General features: G+C 38.1%; 1 protein-coding gene across 2 annotated transcripts in view; it reads left to right on the forward strand.

Moving 5' to 3' along the window:
* The window catches only part of SLIT3 (slit guidance ligand 3), a 414,666-nt gene that overhangs the window by 268,533 nt on the left and 130,187 nt on the right, over window positions 1-15,946 (forward strand). For both annotated transcript variants that reach the window (XM_035105174.2, XM_035105175.2), the window contains exons 7-9: window positions 4,830-4,901; window positions 12,044-12,207; window positions 13,480-13,621. In XM_035105174.2, coding sequence (XP_034961065.1) covers window positions 4,830-4,901; window positions 12,044-12,207; window positions 13,480-13,621 — 378 coding nt within the window. The remainder of the gene's footprint in view (window positions 1-4,829; window positions 4,902-12,043; window positions 12,208-13,479; window positions 13,622-15,946) is intronic.

Genomic DNA, 15,946 nt, shown 5'->3' on the forward strand with positions numbered 1-15,946 from the left:
GGAGACAGAGGGAAATGTAACACTTGTTAGTAGTACCATTATTGTTGTAACTAATCATTCAGCCTCAAAGGTCTGTGTCATGGTTCCAGAACTACATTCATCTCTCTCTCTCTCTCTCTCTCTCCCCCTCTCTCTCCCCCCCCTCTCTCCCTCTCCCTCTCCCTCTCTCTTTCTCTCACGCGCGTGCGCGCACACACACACACACACACTTTTTAGCTAGACTAAAAAGATAAAGGGTGCCGGCTATTAAAATACTATATGTCTCTTGTTGCAAAATAAAATGATTGTAGAATCATTGAATTGTAAAGTTGGAAGGGATTCCAAGGATCATGTAGTCGAATCATATTGGTGTAATTGGTGATTTTTTTTATTTTTTAAAAAGCTTAAACTTAATGCTAAAGATTATTCTCTGTGGAGCTATATGTGCACAAGTGCAAAAGTGTAACAATGGGAGCATTAGCAAATGAGTGGATGGATCATTGTTGATTTTTTTTTAATAGGAATGTAAGGAAAAATGCTCCCCCTCCAAAAAAAACTTGTGTCATTCTTCTAAGAATGACAATAATTTTCTTTGACACTTTTCTAAATATGACAGATAATCCTAGAAAATAGCATATACATACAGATACAGAGAGATGAATAGTTAGGCAAGAAGTCTGTGCACAGTCTGTGTATGTATTATCTCTGCGCTGCAAAGCCCTTGGGCTCGTGTATTTCTTTACCGATTAGAATTACGCTGAAGGCTGTAGTAAAGCCAAATGCCATACAGAAATAAGCCTGGTACTTATTATCCAGAGGCTTGAATGGCTAACAGCCCCCTGGTAATTACACTAGATGCTCATTAGTGCTGAATAAGCGCTAATCAAAAATATAATCTACCATATCATTTGTCAATTTGATTAGTTGTTTGTGGTAATTGGCTTTAGAAATAAAATGTAACAGAAAATCAGTCTATATTATATACACAAACTAAAATGCTTTAGTGAGGAAAGTACATTCTCCAAATGTATATCCATTCAAAACCAGTGTAACAAGAAAACATCATGCATTTTTTATTGATGCAAAGCCATTTCCCTTGAGAATAAGACTTGCAGTGAATCTTTCATTCATGCTAAGAGGACACAAACCTATTTCTGCCACAGAAGCTGTAGCACGGGACAGATGTTTAGCTATTATTAATAAAGGTTTATATGATAAAATGGTGCCCATAAATTCATTGTATACTTATTTTACTCAGCACAAAATTACACATCTATTAATATTGTCACCTGTCACCTTGTTTAATATAGACAATAAAAATAATAACGTTGCTTTTATACCATAGCTTTTCTGATGTCATAGCTGTAAAATTTAATTCTAGCCCATTATTGCTGCCTTAGAATAAATCCAATGTCAGGAAGATGTTGTAAAATGTTTATTATTAGAAAGTCATACGGCTATTTCAATTGCAGTACTCATGTATGCTTGCAGTTTTTTTGTGTCACTTAATCCAACTAGGGGCACGGGGCACATTACTGGCATTTGTTAGAAGGTGTATTTAGGATTACAACTTCAGTCTTTCACAATTAAAATTTTATATTCGTTGCTACAGAGACTCTCTGGAGCCTTGCCCATTCGTTTCACAGAAAAGAGGGGACACTTATGCAGGCAGTCTGGGAAATTGCAGGAGGACTGAATCATATGGTGTCTTGTGTCCTCGGCTAACTTTAACCTTTTTGAGTTTGCAGAATCAATCCTCATCTCTAAGGGGCTTACTTACTTCGCCAAACCCTTATTAGACATTACAAGTATAGGCCATCATAAAGCATCCATATATAAAAATTTAAAACATATATAAATAAACAGCCATGTAAAATATATAATGACAAGGATTTTCATTGGGATTTTGTCCCACTAAATTGTGCCATCCACTATTCTAAGAGAGCCTATTGACAAAAACTCAGCCATCCTTGTACATAGTTACTTCTGGGTTAATGTCAGACAGATAGAATCTGATATTTTCATTGTGCCATGATATTAGACTACTCAAAAAAATGGGATAGCACGTGTTTGTGTAGCTGGTTATACAATGGACAGTAGAAAAAGTACAATTCTAATAAACAATAGAACCATTCCCACAAAGACCAAAAACAGTAAAGCCGTTTCAACAGATGTACAATTAATATTCCATAAATGACTGGGTCATACCTCAGGGAAAGTCTGCTTAAAAACATCCTCAGTTGTTGCCTAAACTTTATGACACTAGGCATCTATCTAATTTTGATCGGTCATTACTGTTCTTCAGTGCTAGGTAAAGGTAAAGGGACCCCTGACCATTAGGTCCAGTCGTGACTGACTCTGGGGTTGCGGCGCTTATCTTGTGTTATTGGCCGAGGGAGCCGGTGTACAGCTTCCAGGTCATGTGGCCAGCATGACAAAGCCGCTTCTGGCGAACCAGAGCAGCGCACGGAAACACCATTTACCTTCCCGCTGTAGCGGTACCTATTTATCTACTTGCACTTTGATGTGCTTTTGAACTGCTAGGTTGGCAGGAGCTGGGACCGAGCAACGGGAGCTCACCCCGTCATGGGGATTGTGGTTTAACCCACAGCGCCACCCGTGCCCCCAGTGCTACTGAGTGATTTACAGCAAGAGGGGAAAAAACAATTAATATTTCCAGCTGCTAATATTGGGACTTATTTATGAGTAGATGGTTTACTAAGAGAGGAGAACAGGAATACTATATTACATTTTTATTTTAGCCATAATTTCAGGACTTATGTTTCTTTCCCTTCTCTGTAACCTTATGTTAAAATAGAAATATTCATTGCTGAAGGGACCTTTTCAGTACCTGTCGTCTTTCAACATAATATTTGGCATTTGTGAGATTATTCTTTTTTAAAGTTACTCTGTTATTCCATACAGGTTGAAGAACTCTGCCAGATCAGGTTTAATAACCATATACATTTTCCAGGAATTAAGCAGGACCAAAGAGAAATCAGATATTCTGCTCACTGATTCCTCCCCAGAAAAAAGTGCAACTGATTTGGTTCTATAACTTTTTCCACAAACCCACGTGCAGAATCACTTTGCCAAAAGTCATTTTGTCAGTGTAATCCAATTTATGTCTATTCAGAAGTAAGCCCCATTGAGTTCATTTGGACCTCCTCCCAGGTATAGGATTGCAGCCTTTAAGTGCCAAACCCTGCTTCAGTAGCCAAATTATAAGGATTATACTTTCCCTGAATACTAGGCTGTTGACAAGACAGTACTGAACCTTGAACTATGGATTGCATGTGTAACTGCAATTTTCAGAGCTTCGGTACAGTGGTACCTCTACTTACGAATAACTCTACTTACGAATGTTTCTACTTACAAATGGAGCTCCGTCCGGCATCTTGGATGCGGTTTAGATAGGAGTTTTTCTACTTACGAATTTTTAGATAGGGTTGCTTCTACTTACGAATTTTTTCTCCCAATGCATTCCTATGGGATTCGACTTACAATTTTTTTTCGACTTATAAATGTGCGTTCGGAACAAGTAGAGGTACCACTGTACAGGTTTCAGGAGTGCATATACAGAGTCATAGCAAAATGCAATTTCCAACAACACTCTGGGAGATAAGCTGTCCTGAAGCTGTCCTGAAACTGGTATATTATCTTCCAACATACATTACACATATCAAAGAAGCTCTGCTTTATAGGTTATAAGAAGTGCATTTTAAACAGCTACTAGTAGCTGCTCTTTATGCACCTCAGAATAAACATGGCCTCAACTGGTATTTATTATATTTACGCTGATGATTCTTCAGTAAAATTATACATTTTAATTAAGTGAACAATTTGCAGTGATATAGAAAACCAAATAATACATTTGTATGTACATATAAGCTATAGTGGCTAGGTCGGTAAAACCCATTATGTGGTTAGATTTTCACACCAGACACAGCTATACAGGTATACATTTGAATAGTGTGGGGTACCATAAGCCCTGCCAAACAATTCCCCCACACCTTCGTTCATGTTTCACCATGCAAAGCTCTCCTACCTTTTCCCTATAAAAATTTACCCATCACAGAAGTGGAACTTCATGAGGAAAGTAAAATCCCATTAGCCCTAAACCCATAACAGCTTGACCTAGCAGCAATGAGATGACCCTTGCTATGCCAATACAATGACCAGCACTTCCTCCACTATGCACCCCTTCTGTGCGATAACAATTCAGGCACGCTTTGGTAGGCTGTGCACACTGCATATGGAGTTGCTTCTTCCGGAAACTATATATTTTTTCCATATACCGTGTTTCTCATATTATAAGACATGTCTTATATTTATTTTTTCCTCAAAAAAACACACTATGGCTTATTTTCAAGGGATGTCTTATTTTTTTCCCTCCTCCTCTTGCCGCGGCCGGCATTGCTGCTGCGCCTATCACTATGTCTTATTTTCGGGGTATGGCTTATATTCCTTGAATGCTTAAAAATCCTGCTATGGCTTATTTTATGGGTATGTCTTAAAATATGAGAAACAGGTAATTATTTGTTGAGAAGCCAAATAAGCATTACATCCAACTCCATACTTTCAAATAGTCACGGTGGAGGATATCAACAGAAGGCTTTAATTTCAATCTAAAATAGCATTGTGCTTTTTTTTGTTACCTTACTAATATGAGTTAGGATTTTTTGTCTGTGTGGATGCACTTATTCATATTTGCAATAGAAACACCTTTTTAACTACCAATATGTTGAAATTGTTTCTGTGCTATTTTTTTCAAACCAATTGTAATTAGTTTTGTAAATAGCATTTTCAAACTAATGTAAATGATTGTGCTTCTTTTCTTTTCTCTATAGTACCCTCAATAACAACAACATCACCCGCATTCCTCTCACCAGCTTCAACCATATGCCAAAGATCAGGACCCTGTAAGTATTCCATTCTGAAATGCACATCACTTGAATTATCACACACAGCATTTCAGTATTTTTATTATTTGTTATTTAGCACATATTAAATAAATTAAATATAATGGCCTAATCTGAAAAAGAGTGCCGTGTTCTTGTTTTTCTTTTATTGAAATGTGTGGAAGAAGCCCTAATTGGAAGTGGGCTGATGTTGGTGGGGAGACCAGGAGCAGGGCTACCATGATGTTTTCATGGTCAGTCTTTATTCAGCATTTCAATTTGCAACAGAAGCAGAGATTCCAGGCCGAGAAAGTGCAGGCCATAAGCTTGTGCAGCTTGATACATAAGGGACCCATTCCTGAAAGTTCAGAGGTCTGGGATGAGAGTTATTTCTTGGATGAGATTGCAACAAGAGAGAGACTGTGCAGAAACCTTGAGCAATCCTAGGGCAGTGTTGTATGGCATAGTACTAATACTAACAACAAAAGCAGCATTTAAGGTGTAGTCCTATATAGGCATGCCTGTGACTAAATCAGTTGGGCATACTGATTCCACCGGTATAGAATGGCACTGTTCAAAGAGCGCTTATTTCAATAAACTTCATAACAATGCTATAAGATATTATTATTATTTATGTGACATAGATGGAGGACTAAAGCAACAAGAGTGGTTTGCCTAAAGCTACTACCAATACAGCATTTGAACCTAGGATTTCCTGGCTCTCGGCATGCTATCTTAGCTGCTGTGCTGCTTTAGGAGATTGGTGTAGTGGTGAAAACTGCTCCTGAAATATTCTGAAACCTTGGCAAATTAGGTAAAAGCAAAGTGACAGTGGCTTGCTGGCATATGTATATCCTTTCCTTGACATGCTGCAGTTATAATAAAGACTCTACAACCCAACAGGCCAAGGCATAGAATTCAAGGCACTCTGGCTTTTGATTTGAACCATCAAATGGCCAAGGATACTGCAGCTGTTCACATCAAGAGCAGAAACTAACATTGTACATGAAAACTATTCAATTTGTTATAGTGAGGGCGGAGTCATTGGCCAAGGTATCAGTTTGGTGTCAATCTCTACTAAGTCTGAATTGAATGTGTGCTACAATACAATGGAGTAAACGGCATAGCTGCCAAGTTTTCCCTTTACTCGCGAGGAAACCTATTCAGCATAAGGGAAAATCCCTTTTAAAAAGGGATAACTTGGCAGCTATGGTAAACGGGCTACTGATGTGTCATGATCACCCCTACTTTTTGGCTACTTCATATGTAGGGTTTGCAACTTATGTTAATTAGAATAAATTCTTTTTTAAAAAAAACTACAATTATATTGCCTCCCATCTGTGTTGTAAAAGTAAGACTTTTATTGTTTAATTTTAAAAGTGCTATTCTTTTTTATAGGTTAGTCAAATATCAGGCATCCCCAAACTCGACCCTCCAGATGTTTTGGGACTACAACTCCCATCATCCCTAGCTAACAGGACCAGTGGTCAGGGATGATGGGAACTGTGGTCCCAAAACATCTGGAGGGCCAAGTTTGGGGCTGCCTGGTCAAATATTATCAACAGTCATAGGATTTGCCTATTTTCCTCCCAGTGTGTTTCATTATGAAGCCAGCTAAGCTAGGCTTGTGAAAGTTGTGACCTTCCAAGACTTAAACGCAACCTAAGGGCGACATATGCCAATATACAAAGGGAGCAATAAATGTCCAGGCTTTGTTGTGTATCTCAGACTACAAAAAACAAATCAGAATCCAGAAGTGCTGTTGAGCACCTGGCAAGCTGCAGCTCATTGCTGAGGAACTTTTCCATTTTGTGTACAAGCTGTACAAGTCTGATCCATTTGTAGAAGACCTGGTATTATAACAAACAGTGCTTTTTTCTAATGTTTAGGGGTACTCTGATTTTCCTACTCATATTGAAATACTGCCCCTCAATGAGGCCAAACTTAGATTCACAAAATGTTTAGGGGTATGTGTACCTCTGCGTCCCCCCCAGAAAAAAAGCACTGATAACCAATATACCAGCAAAATGGCTGTTATTTGCCCATACTGGCAGACCCCCAAATTTAACAGTGGATTTTTAGTTGTATGTATTGTATTTCCTTGTTTAAAGACAAATGCTCACGTGAACTATTATTTGCATTAACTAATTAAAAAGTATTTTATATTTTTGAGCATTTTCCTTCTAATACCCTTGTGTCATCTCTTAGTTATTTCATATCGATCAATCTGTGTGATAACCAGACCACAGTGTCTGCTGCCATTTTCCTTTTAGTTTAATTTCAGAGATGGCTTTGTATGTAGCTCCCTGGAGACTTATATTGACTAATTCCCTTTTGCTGTAATTAAAGGGAAAGGGGGGGGGGGAGAAAGTCATAAATGGAATTTAAAGGAAAGCTTTTATATTGAATTTTGAGATTTAACATTTTATAATGTTAACCCAAAATGATATTCTGGAAATTTAATTCAGGTTGTAACTAAAAGGGCACTTTTTAAAACTAGAATTTGTATTCATTCCCCTTTTGAGTGCTATAAATGTACTTCCATCAATTTTAAGTTGCATGTTTCAGTTCATGTATACTGCCAAATAATTTGCAATAGCCATCTAGGCAGCCCTGCTCCTTATGAAAAATAGAAGGGCTGGACTATAATGGAAAGGTTAGATCTTTCATTTGATTTGTCATCTGTTTTGTTGCAGACATCAATGCCATCAGGTGAATAAATTTAAGCATGCATGGTGGGGACAGATAGTATTTCCAGGTTCATTGTATTAGAGTGTTATTGAAAGATGATTTCATATTTCTAAAATTGTTAGAAATGTTCTTCAACATGCTTCTTAATACTACCTCTTTTAGCATTCCTTATTAAAAATGTGTTAACCCAAGTGGATATTAATGGCCCTCTTGCAACCAATGTGCTTATACAGAAACGATTGCCCATTTAATAGGACTTGTAAAAGTGTACCACATGAATCTCCAACATTTCCTATGTTATTAAGCCGTGTATTATCTGATAGAGGCATTCACTTTAAGAAGACTTTCCTTTTTTATTCTGTTTGGTAACACAGAGACAGTAATAAAGAAATGCTCTTTCTGAAGCGGTGGAATTACTTTGCTAGGATGGCTAGGAAGAGATTTCTGCCACTCTGAGACTTCTAAAATTTCAATTATGAGCTTTCCTTGCCCATGTTTGATACAGCACAGTTGATGAAAAATGAAGGGAAGCATATGGGTATGATTAGTCCAAATTGGATTGATTATAGGAGTGACCCACTAGTTTCTATCCAGGCCTCTCATTATGGCTGAAGCATTCACTGCCTTGTAGTTGCTCAGAGCCTTCTATAAACTTCATTTAGGGGTATCCATATCGCAGACATATAATTACACATAGCATATGTGTTAGCAAATACTGTGGGGAGCAAGGCCTATGTAGTAACAGAGAGCACCTGCTCCTCTCTGCCACACAAATGCATAGCCATAGCCATTGCATACTTTCTTTTTTGCCCCATCTGTTACATACATTACAGATCAGATTTACAAGTTTATTCTGCCTTTGGACATTTCAATTTTTAAGATCAGGGTGTAAGAAATATATTTAATTTGAGTTCGACTTCTAAAGAAGAGAAATTGTGCAATACACATGTAGCAATTAATTATATTTTTGTGGTTATTAATCTATTAATTCTATGTTATAGGTTGTTGATTTCTCCTGTTTCTTTTTCTGTTTCTGTTTCCTGCTTCACTTTATGAACAATCCTTGTTCAGATCTGACAAGAATTAATTTGTATTGATCTGTTTCCCTTTCGATGAGACAGCTATATTTATACAAAATATTGCCCTGCATTCATTTGTCTTCATTTTCTTAATGTTTACTTTCTTGCTGTAACCATTGAATTTGCAACAATTCACAGACACTCAACTTTGCAACAATTCAACTTTGCAACAATTCACAAACACTCCACTTGTAATAGAGGCCTCTTAAATTATCAAGGGCACATGGTTATGGCTTGATAGATTTTTTTTTCATGGACTGCTCTCCAGAATGCACGCTGTATGTTGCACAATTTTAGCACAAATAATAATGTATTTGCAGTTCAAAAATTGAGTCGCTTTGGTCACTGGAAGGGGGATGAGGGGAGAGGAGCACTTTTATACACCTTTAAGTCTGGTCGATCGAAGAGGAGGAAGATGGTTATTCCTTTATGATGAATCATTTCAGTTCTGTGTACATCCCAAAACATTGACTCTCTGAAGCAATTTCTTAGAGGATATAATTGTTTAGGGAAGGCATGCCCAAACTTGGCCCTCCAGATTTTGTTGGCCTACAACTCCCATCATCCCTAGCTAACAGGACCAGTGGTCAGAGATGATGGGAATTGTAGTCCCAAAACATCTGGACAGTTGAGTTTGGCCATGCCTGGTTTAGGGGATACAGTATAGTATTACATCAGTAATTTCATATGTCTGAATGACAATAGCAGATGATCTCTTATCAAGTCAGCAGACTTGCAGTGTAACACTACATATCTGCCCAGAAGTAAGCCCCATCACATTTGATGGGGCTCACTCCCAGGTAAGTGAGAATACAATTGTTTGTTTGTACCGGTGATGTGGTAAAGCAAAGATAGGCAGGGGTGAACTGAAGTCCAGAAATAAACAGTAAATTGCAAGAACTCGGGCCAAGAGGAAGATGAATTTCAAGTCTTCAAAAGGTTTTATTTATGTAATGATAAGATGAATTCAAATAAGAATCAATTCCAGTATGATAGTGAGGCAAATAAAAATAAATTCCAGTGAAAAAAATCCCAGGACAAGGCCCTGTTTCGACAATTCTTCATCAGCAATGTTTTAATGGTCAGAGTGTACCAAGTATGTGAGGCAAACTTATTTCATGAAGCCACTTATTTCATGAGAGGAATGCTAATGTCAACTCCTGGGGCACTATTAGACCATATTCTGTATGTTAAATAAAGAAGCATTTCTCAGAGATAAACCCACCAAAGCTAAGAAAAGTAAATTAGGTTATATTAGCATGCATGGCTAAGTGTTACATATTTTTTATACATTTCAAATGAAATATTGTGACCAACATATTGCAAAACGTCACAAGGTAGTAAGCAAGCCTTTGAGCTCATCAGAAAGAACTCTTCGTCAGACTGAATGTTCAGCAAAGCAGGGGTGAGGGGTGAAAAAAAGCTGACTTAGTATTCAAACTACGGTATAATGCCTGCATTAGTGAAAATTCTAGAAAAGGCATGACAATAGGAGTTGTTACAAAGAGTACTTACACTTTGGAATTTACCACTACACCACTGCTTTGTACAGAGACTGACAAAACTTGATTAACAAAACTTGAGTATGTTGATTAAATTGTAAGTTATTTTATATTTAAAAGAATATAATATTCTTCCATAGTATTCTAGAAGGTATCTCTGTTGTAGTTTTGGAAATATGCAAATTTATTGAAATATTATCATTAGTTAAAAACCACATAATTACACTAGTAAAATATTTAACTGGTAAAGGTAAAGGGACCCCTGACCATTAGGTCCAGTTGTGACCGACTCTACGGTTGCGCACTCATCTCGCATTATTGGCCGAGGGAGCCAGCGTATAGCTTCCAGGTCATGTGGCCAGCATGACAAAGCCGCTTCTGGCAAACCAGAGCAGCACATGGAAACGCTGTTTACCTTCCCGCTGTAGCGGTTCCTATTTATCTACTTGCATTTTGACTTGCTTTCGAACTGCTAGGTTGGCAGGAGCTGGGACGGAGCAACGGGAGCTCACCCCGTCACAGGGATTCCAACCGCCGACCTTCTGATCAGCAAGCCCTAGGCTCAGTGGTTTAACCCACAGCGCCACCTGGGTTAACAGCCATTAAATATTTCTAACTGGTTAACAGCCATTAAATATTTCTAAAAAGTTACTTCACCATACAAAGACATTGCCTGAATGAAACTAGTCTCTCTCCTTGTGCCACTAAAAACAAATAATTATCCAGTCTTTGATGAACAGATATGTGTGCTTTTAATAGTCTGCCCTGCAGGTCAGGCAACTTAAGCTTTACTGGACACAGTAAGTAAGTGAATTCTGGAAACTTCCCAGCCGAAAAAGGAGAAAAAAGCCTTGTAGGCCACTAGCAGACATACAAATCTGGAGACTGTCGGCTTAGGCGCCACCACAAACCCAATTGCAACTGTCTTAACATAAGGCTCCCTCTCTTACATTCTTAATTTATTTCAGAGATGGACTAGACTGTGTTTTGCAGCACTTTGTCTTTGTCAGTGCAATATGTAATGTTTGTCTGTCAAAAATGAGTGTTCTGTCCAACCCTGTCCTACTGAAATGACAGTATTGTCATGGGAGCTTTGCTTTAATGTCTTCCTGTCATGACTCATAGAATAAAGGATGAAGTATTGTTTCCACATTCTGGCTACCTCATTTTTCAAATATAGAACTTTTTTCTAGACAATACAACACAAGGTTGCTTCAGAAGCTAATGAGAAACTACCTAAATTTCAAGGTATCGCTCATCACCGCTCTTGCTAAACTTAAGATGTAGGTATATTGGTAGCATCTCTTTGCATGTAGGAAATTGAGGTTGAGATGACTTTCCCCAACATATTGAATTATTCTGTCCACTGCAAATTTCACAATCTAGTGCAAAAAAATTGCTTTGTTACAACATTACTATCTAAAATACATTGTTGATTGTTTCATTAACCTTGGGTATTTGCTTTATGGCTTATTTACTCAGAAGTACCATTTCATTCAATAGGGCAGTGTTTCTCAACCAGTGTGCCTCCAGATGTTTTGGGACTACAACTCCCATCATCCCTAGCTAGCAAGACCAGTGGTCAGGAATGATGGGAATTGTAGTCCCAAAACATCTGGAGGCACACTGGTTGAGAAACACTGCAATAGGACTTTATCTAATTAAGTGTGTATAGGATCGCACCCTTAAGTTACCAAATAGCAGCATCATTATGTCACTGAAAATCTGTGAAATCTCAGTGCATTGACCACACAAAGTACTGCAGTTGAGCTTCAAAATCAGTGCTTGTGATAGGACTATGCATATAATAAAATAGGGACTAGATTGTTTTATTATGCCTCCATTTCTAAAGACTGCAGATCTGATGTGAATCTTTTTCTATGCATTCTAGACGGCTTCATTCCAATTATTTATACTGCGACTGCCACCTGGCTTGGCTTTCTGATTGGCTGCGTCAGAGGCGATCAGTTGGGCAGTTCACGTTCTGCATGGCACCTGTTCATCTGAGAGGATTTAATGTTGCTGATGTTCAGAAAAAAGAATATGTCTGCTCAGGTAGTATAAATTTATCATTTTGCTTTTTTCTGTTGTTTTCTACTGATGCTCATATTAAGCACTCAATAAATGATTCTAATGTTGCTCCTATTTAAATGTCACTCCTTGCTAGTTCCAGTTCAGCCATGCCCCAAGTAATCTGTGTAATACATTTTAAATTACTATGATTTGTTCAGAGTCTTTTCTGAACTGCTGGTCTGTGTTAACAATTCTGTACTTAAACTTAAATTGTCTTTTTTCAATTGTAGTCTCATATCATATTAATGTAAAAGAGTAATTAACAAATAATGGGATGCCTTTTCTCAGGGGAATGCCTTCTGAGCACTATATCTGACTAGCATACAGATGGAATGAATAAGCAAGTGTATATGTAATGCTGGAGTTTAATTTAACACACAGTAAGCTTGTGTGTACATTCTGACTGACTGAAGGAAGAAGTCTGCATTTTGTCCCTAGGTATTATAATTATGAAAGTTTGGAACATGTAATCTTTCTTCAAGTCTCCCAACTTATCTGTTTTGGTTGCTGGTTATATGTGATATTTAAACATAGGTAGCATCTGGGAGAACAGACATTTAAACATAAAATATAAGTTTTTATTGAGTGATAGAATAGTAGTTTTAAGCCACTTTTAGTTTCTTAGCTCTGGATAACATTGATCCTGTGGAACAGAACATTGTCTGAAGTGTTTAGTGAATCATAGCAGATGTATCTCAGTTGGGTACTTTCTTATTTTTAATGTAAAAGGGTAATGTGTGGATTCCCCTGCTAAGGTTCCCTCCACTCCCTAGTTTGGAAGACTTGGCACAGTTTCCTTGCATTTTTGTTTGTTGAGTAGCATAAAGGATTGGTTTTAAAAGGGGGAAACAATATCCTACATTTTCAGAACTACACTGTGGTAAAGAAAGTTTACGACTTTTTTGGCTGCACACCATACATGTAAAGCAGATTGCTAGGAAGTTTAGTTTACTCCCACAGACTATAGTTCCCAGCACTCTTAACAAAGTGTAATTCTCAGGATCCTTTAGGAAAGACACAATAAAGTCAATTGAATGAAGATAGGGTAGGTCCTGAAAACACACATCTCAGGTATTAAAGGCCAGGGCAAAGAGGTGCATCTTTAAGTATCTCACCATTGTCATCGTCATCATCATCATCATCTTCATAAACAATGTGGCAAGTAGGCTTTGTATTACACTGATATAAATGGCAGATTATCACCTCACCACATTTTAAAATACTGATACTGTATCGATTCCTTTTCTTTCCCAGGTTCACATGCTGAACCTCCATCCTGCAATGCCAATTCCATCAGTTGCCCATCTGCTTGCACTTGTAGCAACAATATTGTGGACTGTCGAGGAAAGGGCTTAACGGAAATCCCAGCCAACCTTCCGGAGAGTATTGTGGAAATGTAAGTGCCACTTTGGCTCTCTCTGCTCTATTCCAGCCAAAGATAGAAAACTCATATGCAGCTTGCTTTTGATTTATTTTATTTTTTTACCATCGGTTTATGGCAGTAACCATTTACCAATGGATATTCCAGAATTTACAGTGCAATCCTATTCAGAAGTCCATTGTGTTAAATGGATGATTAAGTGGGATTAATATTCCAATCTGTACTTGATAAATACATCAATGCAGAACTGGAAGAAAGTAACACTTGGTATGATTCCAGCGATATACCTGACATTGTGGCCCACATAAATCACTTGCCTTGGGCAAACTGCTGGTTCTCTGGGGCAATGGGATTCTGCGGCAAGCCTGAATGTTTTGCTTTATGACAGCTGTTGTCTCCTGCACATTATATATTTCACTCATGTTGCCTTCAATCAACCCCCCACATCCTCTACATTTGTCTCAGTAGTCATTTATTTTTAAATTTTCTACTTGTTCTTTGGGGTGAGGGGGGTTATATGGACATCAGTAAATTACCACCTTTCTCTCTGCTGCCGCCAGAAGCGATGCACCAATGGTTGTCAAATATGGTTAATGCATGCTAAAATAGGAATGTTGGGTGTCAGAAGGTGAGCTAGCAGGGGTAGAGCAAACATTATAGTGATGGTTCCTGCTTTCTCTCTGTGTGCCAGTTCACACTCATGCACATTACTTGATGCCTTATCATGTAATGACTTAAAGGCATTCTGCTTTAATTGACCTCAGGTGATTTGTTATCATTTGAGATCACAAATTCAAACACAGTGCTTTCCAACTGAAAACTTTTGTTCTTTCCACAATGGTTGATATATGATAGCCTATTCAATGATGGAAGTCATTAACATATGCCGCAGTCCTCAAGTGTTGACAGTACATGTCTGAATCACTCCTGGCCCCTGCTGCATGCAAGAGAGTGGATGCTACTCTATACCCACTCTTTTCAACTTCAGGCTGAAGAGATATTGAGCCCTAGTACATCCTGGCATTGCACAATGAGCAATTAGGTTTTTGCTCTGGAAATGCTTCAGCAAGACCAAATACACTGATATCATCACATCAGGCACTATAGTATGTCCATTTATCCATACATGTACATTTGTGTCTTCTGCTAACTACTTGGAGCAGACTATCCCTTTGATCCTGCTTTGCCTTCCTTGTTGCATCAATTACAGTACATAATCTACTGAAAGCACGTATTTAATTTCATACCCTACTTTCTAAAAAATGTACTTTTAGAAGCTGTTGTCTTCCAAAAAGAGGCCACAGCTAACCATGCTACCCAGAAAGGCGCAACCAGAGAACATGACAGGCTTGCTTACTTCTTTTACCAATCTGGGCTACAGGTTATTCACAGTTTCCTACTATGGAAGGGATGAGCTCTGACACTTCAAAAACAGAGCACAGCACTGCTTGTGAATAGAGCAAGGCTCTCGCATTTGTAGACTCCACTTACTTGACAGCTAAAAATTATCAGTACTGATGCCTCATTCTTTTTTTCTGTCCGGTTTAATGATTTGTCTGTGTTACAGGCAGTCCTGACAAATGATTAGGCCACAGTAACATAGCTGTTAGCTAAGGTGTTGTTCAGACTGGGAAAACGATAGTAAGCAGCTCACATTAGCAAACTTAGTAACATTTCCCCCCTTTTCACCAGTAAAAGGACATAGCTGGAACCTACATTGATATAAATGTCTTACTTAATCAGTGATGAGTATTACTCTATATGGTTTTGTTGCTCCCAGTAATGTGTTCTGGTTTTGGAAAAGCTGTGTTAGGTACTCTTTTTATATATACATACCTGCATTGCGGTCTTACCATGTGTGTAAAGTGTTCAGGTGCCAGCTAAGGAGATGACAAAAAATGCTGAACCTTGAGATTGATTAGGGCAGAATTCCAGGTGGGGTTTTGACCCTAGAAGATCATTTGTCACCTTAAGTGCATCTTTCTTTTTTCCTTGCTGTTTTCAGCCATTTTGTTGAGTGTCTGGTCTAAACCAGAGCATACACAGACTTGCTCTTAATGTTCAGAGAAATATCTTTGAATCCATCAGGCTGTTCTGCACTCTCTTCAGGCTTTGTTGTTTTATTAGAGAGAGTGAAGGAAATTGCTCTTGTCCTTTGACCTGAACAGTTGTTGAAGCCTTAAAAATAAAGCTCCCAAAGGGCAAAATAGCTGTTTCTTGGCAGAACAAAACAAATCATCAAATTGTAAGACTGGAAGGTACCTTCAAGGGCATCTCTTCACACAGCTCACTGTACCTAAACTATTTGAAGTAGTTTGTAAATGGTTGTAAACTATATTA

Source organism: Zootoca vivipara, chromosome 2 (genome assembly GCF_963506605.1).
Source record: "Zootoca vivipara chromosome 2, rZooViv1.1, whole genome shotgun sequence".
Classification (NCBI taxonomy): domain Eukaryota; kingdom Metazoa; phylum Chordata; class Lepidosauria; order Squamata; family Lacertidae; genus Zootoca; species Zootoca vivipara.